Source organism: Lynx canadensis, chromosome C2 (assembly GCF_007474595.2).
Source record: "Lynx canadensis isolate LIC74 chromosome C2, mLynCan4.pri.v2, whole genome shotgun sequence".
NCBI lineage: Eukaryota > Metazoa > Chordata > Mammalia > Carnivora > Felidae > Lynx > Lynx canadensis.
Genome location: NC_044311.2, coordinates 110986722 through 111000834, shown reverse-complemented (window position 1 = coordinate 111000834; position 14113 = coordinate 110986722). Strand labels below are relative to the sequence as shown.

At 38.3% G+C, this 14113-nt stretch overlaps 1 protein-coding gene across 2 annotated transcripts in view; it reads left to right on the top strand.

Moving 5' to 3' along the window:
• The first annotated feature begins 784 nt into the window (after nt 1-784).
• Nucleotides 785-14113, top strand: part of TBC1D23 (TBC1 domain family member 23) — a 59466-nt gene continuing 46137 nt past the window's right edge. The window contains exon 1 of one of the 2 annotated variants that reach the window (XM_030328407.2): nt 785-1017. In XM_030328407.2, the coding sequence (XP_030184267.1) occupies nt 965-1017 (53 nt within the window). In that variant the 5' untranslated portion in view covers nt 785-964. The remainder of the gene's footprint in view (nt 1018-14113) is intronic. The other variant, XM_030328408.1, reaches the window with a different exon arrangement.

Below are 14113 nucleotides of genomic sequence, written 5' to 3'. Positions count from 1 at the left end.
TCCATCCTCCCGAGCCTGTGCACACCAGGAATGGTCAAGGGGAGACAAGAGGCTAGTGCTTTGATGGTGTGTGTGGTGGTGGTAGTGATGTGGACCGAGCTTGGATGTGGAGGCCAAAGTGCCTGTAGATGTGGAGCAAACAAGAAGTAGGGTGGGAAGAGAAGAAACGTGGCAGCTCGGTTTGGAACTCCAAGATTTCTAGAAATCTAAACTTGGATTTGACCTTCCAGGTTATTAGGAAGTGTGTGTGTGTGTGTGTGTGTGTGTGTGTGTGTGTATACACACACACGATACACACACGCATATATATATATAAAGGCGGGAGGTTGGAGCATATTTCCTTTACTTTTTAGCGCCTTTTTCCCCCCCAAACAACTTTCAAGCGTTCAGAAAAAGTAGGGGACTTCCATTTGTGCTTCTGACCGCGCCCCACAAATAGGGGTGGGCGGTGACCTTTCCTTACATCCAACTGTTTCCTCAAATCCAGTTGTTAGTGGGAAATGACTGAAATGTGGCTATCCTCCTACTCCCACCTTCCCTATGGAATTCCCCCCTCTCCTACTCTCTCCATTAGTTAGGACTCCCAATTCTGATTTTAAGTACGACGCCAAGATGCAATGAAGAAGCCAAACGGACGCTAAGAAACGACGCTCACAAGGACCTTTTACCAGGTCACGCTCCCTCATCAAGCTCCGCCCACTCCATCCGCCCAGTCCCCGCGGCATGCTGGGACATGTAGTCTTTGAAGGGGCAGCTGCTTTGGCCGAGTCTCCTCCCCCAAGCTGCCTTTCGCCGTCAGGACGTCGGGACGTCGCGTTGCTCCCGTCTCTTGCCTCCTCCCTCTTTCTTTTCCTCTCCAGAAGCTCACTCCCAGACTTCCGAGAACCTTTTACGACATTGGGTCTCAGAGTCGGTCCGGGCGCCAGGTCCACTTTTCGGCACAGTGACGTGGACGTCAACAGCAATGGCGGAAGGAGAAGAGGTCCTGCCACAGCCAACGTCGAGCGGTGACGGCTGGTGAGTGAAAGCCTAGGGCTGATTCTTTCTGCTTCTCTATTCTTTCTTCTCACCATCCTGCCTGTCCCCGAGGCACCAGCAGGTTCCGACCTGGAACGGGAAGACCCGTCCTGGGCAAAGTCCAGCGCCCTGCCCCGCCCCCTCTGCTGGCCAGCTCCTCTCAGCCGGCTCCATCAAATCGAAGGGTCTAAGGCCGGACTCCAAATGATAGGAGTGTCGTCCAGGTATTGGGCCTCAGTGAGGTCCTCCTGTTTCGTTCACCGGTTTCTAAAACGTGCTGGAGAGGGTGGCTTTAGGGCTGGGTTTGGCAGGAGTCCCTGGCCCGGGGTGTTAGAGTAGGTTGGTAGGGAACGAAGTTAGAGCTGAGGCACTAGAATACCATTTGAAGAAGACACTTGAAATTACCACCGCAACGTTTGCCGGAGAGGTTGAGAGATACACCCAGGGAGGATCCCTCCCACAGAGTTGAGATATTTTTTATATTCTAGTTTTTATTTCTCATTTTGCGTTTCAACCGTTTCTACCATTCGTCTCACACAAGTCGACTTTTTTTTTTCCTGTCTCTTTCTTTCTACCGCTCAATCTACACAGCTTTTGGACGTTTTGTGAATATTGCTCTTGCTGCTCCCAAGCCTTTGCATGCTTACCTGACTTACACTCGGAGCTGTGGAGGGGGCGGGGACCTCCAATAATTTTTTTGGTAGACTTTAGTCATTTAGTGTCGTTAATCTTTGGGAAAGGCTCCTACTTTTGAAATAGTTAATCTTTACAATACATTTTTAAGACAAAAATATATGGAACCTTTAGAAGCTTGTTGAGTTTGTATATTTAACCTAAGTATATCGACCACATGCATTAGTTTTAGATTTGCTCTTTCATCATCTGACATGTATGTAGCTCATGTAATAAGTTGTTTGCCTAAAAATAATACAGGACATTTTACACATGGACCTTAATACTTGAGAAAGAAATGAAAATCATTGAAAGGGATAGATAATATAATAGTTGAGAAAATCAGCTCTCAGCAGACGTCTGGCATCACCTAAGTTCATGCATGTACTCTCCAAGGTGTAGTAGGAAAACTCACTGGTGACCTAGATGGAGTTTCTTTTCTCAATTTGCTTATGTTGGAGCTGTGACAGGTAAACTCAGTAACAAGGTAAAATTGATCCAGTTCTTTGGGAATGTGAAGGAGTTATGGGATTTCAGGGGACAGAAACCACTTCCACTTGCAGTCATTAGAGAAGGCTTCATGGAAGCAAAGGTGTTTGAATTAGGCCTTGAAGAATCAATAGGTTTTAGACTAGTGCTGTCACTAGAAATATAACGTGTATGTAATTTAAAATTTTCTCTTTTTTCCCCCTAAGATTTTTATTTATTTATTTTTGTAATTTTTTAAAAAAATTATTTTTGAGACAGAGAGAGACAGAGCATGAGCAGGGGAGGGGCAGAGAGAGAGGGAGACATAGAATCCCAAGCAGGCTCCAGGCTCTGAGCTGTCAGCACAGAGCCCAACGCAGGGCTCAAACTCACGGACTGTGAGATCATGACCTGAGCTGAAGTCGGACGCTTAACCCACTGAGCCACCCAGGCGCCCCTTCCCTAGGATTTTTAAAGTAATTTCTACACCCAACATGGGGCTCGAACTCACACTCCCCAGATCCAGAGTTGCATGCTCCATTGACTGAGCCAACCAGGTGCCCCTGAAGTGTAAAATTTTCTAGTAGCCACATTAAAAACTAAAAAGAAACAGTTTAAATTCTTTGATTTATATCTGAAACATTATTTTAACATAGGATTGTTCAAAAAAAGCCAGTTAGATAGTTTTACATCTTTTTTTATACGAAGACTTCAAACTTTCACGTGTTCCTTACCTTTACTCTACATCTCATTTGGATCTAGCCACATTTCAAATGTTAAATAGCCACACATGGCTAGTGGCTAACATGTTGGATAGTGCATTCAGATTAACAGATGGGAAAGGCCTTTGAATGGAGTAATAGCATGACCATGACTTGGGCAAGAAAATGAAATGATTGTTTGAAGAGTAATGACTAGCACTTCATGAAAGTGGCTGTCTTGAAAGTGTGTATTGTATCTAACTGGCTCTGATCAGCTTATTGGAGGTCATGAGGAGAAGTGTTTCTAGAGTTAAGGTATCTTTGAGGAGTTCTTAGGATTGTGAACAGGAGTCTGTTCACAGAGGCGAGGAACATGGAATTAATGGTTGTTAAAGGGTAGCATTTGTTCTCTTCTAGGGTTGCTCTGTCTTTTGTGTGACTTTCTATTTTTGTTGTTTTTATTTTCATGAATGGAGGAACCCTGAGGTGTTCAATGATTTCTCCTCTCCTTCTGTTCTCATGTAATCTTTGTCCATTTTCTATGCTCACTGCACTCAGTGGTGCCCTGTAGGAGTGAGTTTGAATGTAGAGAAGACATTGGATTTGGAGCCATAGATTTGGTACAGCCTCTGTTCTAAGACTAGTGAATGGGTTGTTATGGAATGGGAAGGATTTACTCTGTTTTAAAAAAGTCATGGGGCGCCTGGGTGGCTCAGTCGGTTGAGCGGCCGACTTCGGCTCAGGTCATGATCTCTCGGTCCGTGAGTTCGAGCCCTGCGTCAGGCTCTGTGCTGACAGCTCAGAGCCTGGAGCCTGTTTCAGATTCTGTGTCTCCCTCTCTCTGACCCTCCCCTGTTCATGCTCTGTCTCTCCCTGTCTCAAAAATAAATAAAACATTAAAAAATTAATTAATTAATTAATTAAAAAGTCATATTTTTATTGTAACTTTTTCAGCTGAAAATGTTTCTGAAATATGTTATATACCTGATTGCCTAACCTGAACTTATCTCAGTGACTTAGAGCCATTCAGTTTACAGATATAAGTATATAAGAATAAAACTAGGTCCCTGTCCTCAAGGAATTTGTGGTCTAGTTAGAGGAGGCACATTTAAGAATGTCAGTTACTGTTATACTTCTGTAGTATAGTGAGAACTATCTAGGCAGATAGGGTAGATTGTTGCTATGTTAAATGGACCCAAAAGCCTTCTCTTCTTGAAATTGCTTTTTATTTTATTCCCTGTTTTCTTTCTTTGTTGTTAGTGGTATTTCCCAGTGTTTTGTTTTGTTTTTTTTTTTTTAATCTGTGAAACTGGGTAGCTGACCACATTAAAATTATGTATCAATTTGCAAAAAGGCTCGGGGTGGGGGACTGAAGATCTTGAAAGTATGAGATGACACTTATTTACTGATCTTCAGTTGTGTTCTAGGTTAGTGCTTCTCAAAATTTAAATGTGCACTGGAATTACCTGAGGATCTTGTTAAAATGTAGATTCTGATTCAGTACATTTGCTTGGGACCTGAAATTCTGTATTTCTTTTTTTTTTTTTAATGATTTTTATATTTATTTTTTAATTTACATCCAAATTAGTTAGCCTATAGTGCAACAATGATTTCAAGAGTAGATTCCTTAGTACCTCTTACCCATTTAGCCCATCCCCCCTCCCACAACCCCTCCAGTAACCCTCTGTTTGTTGTTCATATTTATGAGTCTCTTCTGTTTTGTCCCCCTCCCTGTTTTTATATTATTTTTGTTTCCCTTCCCTTATGTTCATCTGTTTTGTCTCTTAAAGTCCTCATATGAGTGAAGTCATATGATATTTGTCTTTCTCTGACTAATTTTGCTTAGCATAATACCCTCCAGTTCCATCCACATAGTTGCAAATGGCAAGATTTCATTATTTTTGATTGCCGATTAATACTCCATTGTATATATATACCACATCTTCTTTATCCATTCATCCATCAATGGACATTTGGGCTCTTTCCATACTTTGGCTATTGTTGGTAGTGCTGCTATAAACATGGGGGTGCATGTGCCTCTTCAAAACAGCATACCTGTATCCCTTGGATAAATACCTGGTAGTGCAATTGCTAGGTCGTAAGGTAGTTCTATTTTTAGTTTTTTGAGGAACCTCCATACTGTTTTCCAGAATGGCTGCACCAGCTTGCATCCCCAGAGATTCTGTATTTCTGACTGACTAGCTTCTAGGTTATGGCAATTTTGCTGGTTCATGGACCACATTCTTCAGTAAGGTTCTGGATGATGTGCAACTCAAAATGAGTTGGCCAGAGGAATGTATCTCTATATGTTATATAATCTTATATTTTGTCGCCTAACACATTATGCTATAATTTATTTGATTACATGTTTTATCATTGCTATTTACATAGTGAACTTCTAAAGTGCAGTGGCTGATAGCAGGTGGCTCAGTAAATGTTTATTGTCTGCATGACTTTTGTCAAATCATGTGCAATAACATACCAAGCTGTCATTTCATATACATTTTCTAACTTCATTGTTTTTGTGAACTGTGTAATGCTCTGCTTGTATAATGTTCAACTTTTATGGAAAACCATGGATATCAAAAAATACTCAGCTCACTTTCTGAAACTGCAGCCACATTAGCTCGGAGCATATGGAGAAATCCTTTAAAAATATTTACAACGAGTTTGAAATTATTTAAATTTAAACAAGCTACAGATTTGTAAAAATTAACCATGTTAAATTTTTATAGTTCAAAGATTGATAGTTACTCTTCTCGGTATTGAAGAAGTTGGCCTTGGATTTGAACATGTTTCTCATTTTCTGAGGCTTTTTTCCTGACATAATGCTTAAAGATCTAGTCATGATTTAAAAAATGTTTTCTGGGGGTGCCTGGGAGACTCAGTCAGTTAAGTGTCTGACTCTTGAATTTGGTTCAGGTCATGATCTCACAGTTGTATGATTGAGCCCTGTGTCAGACTCTGTGCTGGGAGTGGAGCCTTCTTAAGATATTCTCTCTCTCTCTCTCTCTCTCTCTCTCTCTGTCTCTCTGTCTCTCTCTCCCCTCCACTGACTCTCTTTGAGTGTGCACACACACATTCTCTCTCTCCCTCTCTCTCTCAAAAATAAGTAAAACATTTTTTGTATAGATATTAATTTTACAACAACTGTTGGTATTCTGAGTTTGTTTAGTTTAAAATTTTTGTACAATATCCACGTTAAAGTCGTGATTTTAATTTATTGCTAAACTCTTCTTAAAATTATAAAATATCAGTTCATAAAGAAGCTTCTATTCTTAATTTGAAATGTGAATAGAATTGTTTTGAGAATAATAGGGTCTTTTTCAAAGTTTTGTGCACTTTGTATATAGTGCTTTCAGGGCTTCCCATTTCATAGGCATTGAAATATGAGGAAGGATTTAAAGAGTAGGTGATTGCAATTTCAAAAATGATATAATCAATAAAGAAATACATTTAATATGAAAGAGAATGGAACTCATTTAAGGTGAATATTGACAGCTTGTGGTTCTGGGCAGACTAGATACTATCTTACAAAAAATGAAGAGGAAGAAAAACCTCGTCTTGAATTAGGTGTTTGGTTTTTTTGTTTTTTTTTTTTGATGTTTGTTTATTTTAGAGAGAGAGAGAGAAATCGCACAAGCGGGGGAGGGGCAGAAAGAGAGAGGGAGACACAAAATCCAAAGCAGGCTCCAGGCTCTGAGTGGTCAGCACAGAGCCTGACGCGGGGCTCGAACTCACAAACTGTGAGATCATGACCTGAGCCAAAGTTGGACGCTTCACTGACTGAGGCACCCAGGTGCCCTGAATTAGGTGTTTTTAAATAACAACTATTTGATTTGGTAAGCTGTAAGTGTAGTGCAGGAAACAACTAGAAATTAAGAAGACTTAACTTGCTTATACTATTTACATTCATGTTTTTCTTATAATTCAGATTTTACTGTTTTTAAAGGTAATTCCTAAATAATAATTAACTTCTAGGATTTTGCGTCTGTGGATGTTTTAATATCCACAGGTAAGAGTTAATAATTGGTTTTTGGATGCCAAAAAATGGATCCAATATCATTTAGTTTTACTGTAGAGAGTACAGGTGCCTTCCCCATCTTGGAGGCAACTTAGGTAATTCTGGCACACCAAGTTAAGTGTACTGCAATATGCACACAGCCAACTTCTGTCTCCTGAACAGAGTTGATAAAATATGCTTGGCAAATCATTTCTGGTGCTTATGCTAAACTGTGGATTCTACTTGGTATAAACCAAAAACAGTGGCTTCCCTCATGTATCAAAAAGCAAAATAGAGTTTAGCAAAGCAGTTATAAGGCATTCAGCAAACATTAACTAAATACTGGTTATATTCAAGCTACTGTGTAGCGTTTTAGGAAAAAACTGAGACAGATTTAAAACCAGAGTTTGCAGTGTTCTGTCTTGCTTGGGCACTTCAATGTTTTCATCTTTTTAGCCATAGTATTCAAATAATATGTGAAGATATCTTCTAAAGATACCTAAATATTGGTGTTTTGGGAAGTTATACACTCTAGCAGAGTAGAATAGGATTATACAGCTTGAAAAGGGACAGTGCTTGAAGTGACTTAGATATTGAGAATTATAAGTGGAAGATAAATCAGTCCCTTATGTTAGGCTTACAAGAGAAATTGTTTCTTGTGGAAATGCAAGAGCAGTAAGTTAGGAGTCAATGTTAAGAAACTTATTTCCTGAAATTTGATGTACATTTGTTTTTAAGAGTCTGTCTAACCTTTGACCCGAGCTGAGAAAATGATCAGTAATTAAATCACTTGTTTCAAGTCTTCTTTCTTTTTCTTGAGGGTTAAAGGAGTTTTTCTTATTCCTAAGCTGACACGGCATTCCATAGTTGGGTGGGAATGCTGTAGTTTGTGTTTTTCTTGGTTTAAAGCAGTTGTTACATAACTAATTGGTATGGTGATATTTAATAATTTTAGCAAGAAGACATAAGAAAATATTATATGTTTGTGTAGGGCTTTATCTTGTATGTAATGCTTATATATGCTGTCTTATTTGGCTCTTATGACAATTCTATGAGAAGTGGAAGTTATGGATTATTGTAGTTTTCTTGTTAGAGATGAGAAGACAGGCTTAGGGTGGTCAGGTGACAAACCCAGTTAGTAGAACTTATATCTCTTTAAGCCCTGTGCTCTTTCTAAAGTTGAATGCATATATGTTATGTATTTCACATATAGTTGAACAGACACCTAGAAAGAGCCCAATTAAAAATATGGTATTCCTATATTCAGTCAGTCTTGTGATTTGAAAGCCACAATATTCCAAGATGTACGTTGTTGAACATATATATTTGTTACCTGTGGCACCTATAAAGCTGTAAGGATATGCATACCTTGTCTGTGTTATATACACAAGAAGGGACAATTCATGATTGATATGGTGGGAAGTGATACAGAACATTATATACTATAGCTTTGCACCTTCGTTTTCATAATGTGTTCTCATAGCCTTGCCAAAAATAGATTAGTTTTTTGAACTTGAAATATTATGGTTATATAGTACACCTAGATAATATATACTTGTATAATATATGTTGTATATTTAAATGTATTTGTATAATAAATTATATGTTAAATATATATTATTATATAAGTAATATAATTATATTACATATATCTAAATCATATATAAAATGGAATTATTATTCATAGTTTGTGAGACTATAGTAGTGATATTTAATTAGAAAACATAAGTAATTATACAGCTTAGTAACTTTATTAGCTCAGTAATTTTTCTGTTGTTTTTATTCAGGGATATTGGAGAAATAAGAAACCTAGTTTTAAAATAACTCTCTGTGGTTACTTTCCCTTTTTGGGAATTTCTAGCCTTTGTTTTGAAGTATAAAAGTGACCCATAGAAGAATGTATTTATTTCATATAGGTGTGTAATTAAATACCAGAAATTCTTGAGCTTTGTATTGTAGATTCTATTTACATGTAACCACTGACATGAAAGTAAATGAGACTCTCTTTAGTCAAATAAATTATCATTGATGGTTGGAATCCAGGCTTTAAAAAAATCTGTTATGTATTTCCTTGCCAAATTAATCTTCATTGGTAAGGCACCCTTGGAAAGACTTGCCAAATGATGTAAAGTGTTGTCACCTCACTTGTAGTAGTGTTCCTTTATTTTCTAAAATGATAGTTTCCTGTTGGAATGAGCACTGGGTGTTGTATGGAAACCAATTTGACAATAAGTTATATTTAATATATTAAAATAAATAAAATGATGGTTTCAGGGAAAGGAATATTGGTAGTGTTTCTTCTCTCATTACATTTTGGATAAATTGGAAATTTGTGATAGGAACAGGTAATGTGCTGTTTTGTGTTGACTTGTGCTGCTTTCATCCCGTTCTTTCTCTTGGGCAAAGGACATACTCTATTTTCCAAATAAACCACTGCTTCGATTGGGGGAAAATAATCTGGTGCTTTTCTTTGTGCATTGAAAGTGCTGGAAAGTCACCTCATGTGTATAGAAAAGAACAGTATGTTAGGAACTTTTTATTTTGAGGAAGCATGAAAGAGGAAAGGGTTTAGAGCACTCTGTAAAGTCAGCTTCTCATTAGTAGAGAAGATGTTCTTCCATTTTGTAAGCAAAGTCTTACAGCAAATGCATTGCAACATTACACATCTAAAGTAAAGTTATGACAAACAGCTTCTTCCTCCTTCTCCTCCTCCTCCTCCCCCTCCTCCTCTTCCTCTTCTTCTTCTTCCTCTTCTTCTTCTTCTTCTTTTTTTTTTTTTTTGGCTGAGGCAAAAATTCCTGAGTTTTTTCTTAGCAAAAGGGGCACACCCCATAGGTACCATTGGTGCAATTTGATCTACATGGATTATGGATCAAAAATAAGTCTGAAGATTTAAAGCATCTGTTCCATTTGTAGTTAATTTTAGTAGTTTACAGAGCAGCGTTCTGTGATCTGTCTCCTTTGCCTGTTGCACAGTGCTAAAATACTGTAGATACAATTTTTTGTTTGGCTTATCAAGCATAGAGGACTAAATTTACACTTTATTTGGCACAAGATCCCGCTTTAACAAATTCTGGAGAGGATTGCATTATTTGATAAGGGAATCTCCTAAAACTGCTTTTGTGGATCTGATCCTGATACAAAGTTTCACTAATTTTTTTAAAGCTGGTGAATGAGATGTTTTTTCCCTTGGCATTCAAATATACAACTTGTTAAAATGCTGTAAAAAGTATGTTGATTCTGACAAAAATCCAGAACTTCAAGATTTCACAGTTACTAGATTGTGCTCTCAGATTGTAAGGCGTTGTGGTCATTTCTTAATGTGTCTCATACTATTTGTTGTTAGAAAGTTTTGATGGGTTGAGATTGGTATTCATTTATTTATTTTTAAATTTTTTTAATGTTTATTTATTTTTGAGAGAGCACGAGCAGGGGAGGAGCAGAGAGGGAGGGAGACAGAATCTGAAACAGGCTCCAGGTTCTGAGCTGTTAGCACAGAGCCTGATGTGGGGCTCAAACTCATGAGCCATGAGATCATGACCTGAGCCGAATTCGGATGCTTAACCGACTGAGCCACCCAGGCGCCCCGAGATTGGTATTTAGAAATAAGTTACATGTGAAGCACCGGGCTGGCTCATTTGGTAGAGCATGTGATTCTTGATCTCAGGGTCATGATTCAAGCCCTGCATAGAGCTTACTTAAAAAAAATAAGTCAGAGAAAGATAAATACCACATGATTTCACTCATATGTTGAATTTAAGAAACAAAACAGATGAACATAGAGGAAGGGAAGGAAAAATAAGATAAAAAAAAGAGAAGGAGGCAAACCATATGAGACTCTTAAATACAGAGAACAAACTGAGGGTTGCTGGAGGGGTGTTGGGTGGGGGGGATGGGCTAAACAGGTGATGAGCATTAAGGAGGGCACTTGTTGGGATGAGCACTGGGTGTTCTATGTAAGTGATGAATCACTAAATTCTACTCCTGAAATCATTATTACACTATATGTAACTAACTTGGATTTAAATACATTAAAAAAATGAAAAAAAATAAAAATAAGTTATGCAGTTATAAGTTATGCATACCTTATGGTCACTGAACTTCATCTGTATATCTACTGTACAAGTGAATGTGTAACAAGGTTGTGTTATTTCTATTTCTAACAAATGTCACAAAATATTTAGGAACTAATTAAGGAGTATTGGTATGGTAGTAATTTGTAACCAGTGTGCCAACAATAGCAAAATAAGTTCAGACAAAGCTTTTGATGCTGATGTCTCACGAGTTGGGCATTAAGAAATAACACAAAGTAAGTCATGAAACCACAACTTAATATGTGCAACTTGACACTGTTACACAGTCTGTTGGTGGTCATTTTTGAGTTTTAAGTAACTGATCAGAGGTTTGTGCCAAACAAATTCCAACAGACTACACTTCAGAAGGAGCTGCTTTTGATGAGTGGGTTTTAGATAATAGGACTTGTGATAAAACCTTGGAGTAGCCAGCTAGAATGTAGGCTACATGAAGCATGACTTTTTAAAGAAAAAAAATTTGTTTTCATGTTTATTTTTGAGAGAAACAGAACATGAGCGAGGGAGGGACAGGGAGAGAGGGAGGCACAGAGTCTGAAGCATGCTACAAGCTTTGAGCTGTCAGCACAGAGCCCAATGTGGGGCTCGAACCCATGAGTAGTGAGATCATGACCTGAGCCAAAGTCAGACGCTCAACCAACTGAGCCACGCAAGCACCCTGAGAGCAGGACTTTTTGTTCACTGCTAGATCTCCAGTGCCTCACACAGTCGCCAGTAGGTAGTGGTGCTCAATATAATTTATTGAAAGTTTGAAGAAAAGAGTACTTTTGGCAAGGAAGGAAAGAATTCAGAACAAGGGTTAGAGAGAGATGTAGGAAAGTTACTGGGAACTGAAGGAGAGTGTTTTACGGAGAGAATCTAACTTTGCAGATATGTAAAGAGGACAAGGACTGAGATGACTGATGACTTTTTGGAGCAGTTTCAGTAGAGGGATAAAGGGTTTAAGTGAATGGGGAGAGAGTAAGTTAGAGATGAATGATGACTACTGTTTTCAGGAAATTGAATTGTAAAAGGAAGGAGAGAGTTAACTGTTTGCTTTCAAGTTTATTTATTTTGAGAGAGAGAGTGTAAGGAGGGTAAGGGCAGAGAGAGGGAGAGAGAGAGAGAATCCCAACCAGGCCCCTCTCTGTCAGTGTGGAGCCTGATGCAGGGCTCGAACCCATGAACTATGAGATCATGACGAGCTGAAACCAACAGTCGGATGCTTAACCACTGAGCCACCCAGGTGCCCCGAGAGATGACTTTTTGAAAGGGAGTAGGTCATGTATAGGGCCTGTTGAATAAACAAATGTGGTGAAAATGTTTGAGGAAAGGAGAATAATCATCACAGGCTATATTGTTCTTTACATCTGTGAATGCAAGAAGTTCTGAGTCCATTTTATCTCTTGGCTCTGTTTAATAATGCTACTAGACTCAGAAGTTTGAGTAATATCCTATGCAGTAGAAATAGCATGTTTAGGATGTTTACATAGCAGGCTTTGGGTTTTTAATGATTTCCTCAGTAGTGCAGCTTTTAAATTTTTATTTTTATCAAACAATAATATATCTTAGACCATTAAAAAAATTTTTTTTGGCCCCTCAAAAAAAAGGTTTTTTTTAATGTTTATTTTTGAGAGAGAGACAGAGTGTAAAAGGGGGAGAGGCAGAGAGAGAGGGAGACACAGAATTGGAAGTAGGCTCCAGGCTTTGAGCTGTCAGCACAGAGCCTTATGCGGGGCTCAAACTCACAGACCAGACCATGAGATCATGACCTGAGCTGAAGTCAGACACTCAACCAACTGAGCCACCCAAGCATCCCTTATTATTTTTTAAATAGTTTCCCCGTGTGTGTGGGAAAGAGTGGGTGGGGAGTAGGAATAGTGTACTATTTCTTTTGAATATATATGCTGTATGTTAATTTTAAAACTGCCCTTAGTTTTAAACTTTACACTTTACACTGTGGTTAATATGTTGAACATTTTCCATGTCATTAATTGTTTTTCAGCATTTTAAATTGTTGCCTGGTATTCCATCTACTGATTTAAATCAGTTCCTCATTTTAAGAGAGCTACATTGTTTTCATGGTTATAATAAGCACTGCTTTGAACATGCTTTTAGCTGAATCATTTTACTCATTCTCAATTTTTGTTGACTGAAAGAGTATAAATGTTAAAAAGGAATCCATAAGTATTTAAATTATTCAACACTACAAATATAATCAATACAATATTGATACAAATATAATCAATATTATAAATATACTCAAGCTTGGGGCACCTGGGTGGCTCAATGGTTAAGCTTCTGACTCTTGACTTCAGCTCAGGTCTTGATCTCATGGTTCGTGGGTTTGAGCCCTGCGTTGAGCTCTGCGTTGACAGTGCAAAGCCTGCTTGGGATTTTCTCTCTCTCTCCCTCTGTCTCTGCCCCTCCCCTGTTCTCTCTGTCTCTCTGTTTCAAAATAAATAAACCTAATATATACATATACGTATGTATATACTAACTAATGCTTTACTGACTAATGCTATGTGCAAAGTAAATGTCCTTCCCATCTCATTTCTCTGAAGTAGCCACCTTTCACAATTTTGTTTCTTTTTCTAATGGATATTGCCATACCCCGGACCCACCTCCGGTCCCTAACAACTACTGTTTTTTTTCTGTCTCTGTGATTTTGACTATTCTAAATACCTCAAATAAGTACAGTATTTGTGTTTTTGTGACCGGCTTATTTCACTTAGCATAAAGTATGCAAGATTTATCCATGTTGTAGATGTGTCAGAATTTCTTTCCTTTCTGAGACTGAATAATATTCCTCTGTGTGTGTGTGTGTGTGTGTGTGTGTGTGTGTGTGTGTATCCCATTTCATTTATCCACTGAAGGATATTTGTGTGTGTGTGTGTGTGTGTATCCCATTTCATTTATCCACTGAAGGATATCTGTGTGTGTGTGTGTGTGTGTGTGTGTGTGTGTGTGTGTGTATCCCATTTCATTTATCCACTGAAGGATATTTGCGTTCGCTCCACCTTTGGGTACTATGAAAAATGCTGTTATGAATATGGGTCCACAAATATCTGTTTGAGTCCCTGCTTTTACTTCTTTTGGGTATATAACCAGAAGTGGAATTGCTGGATCATACAGTATTTTTATATTTTAATTTTGGGGGGAATAGGCATACTGTTTTCCAT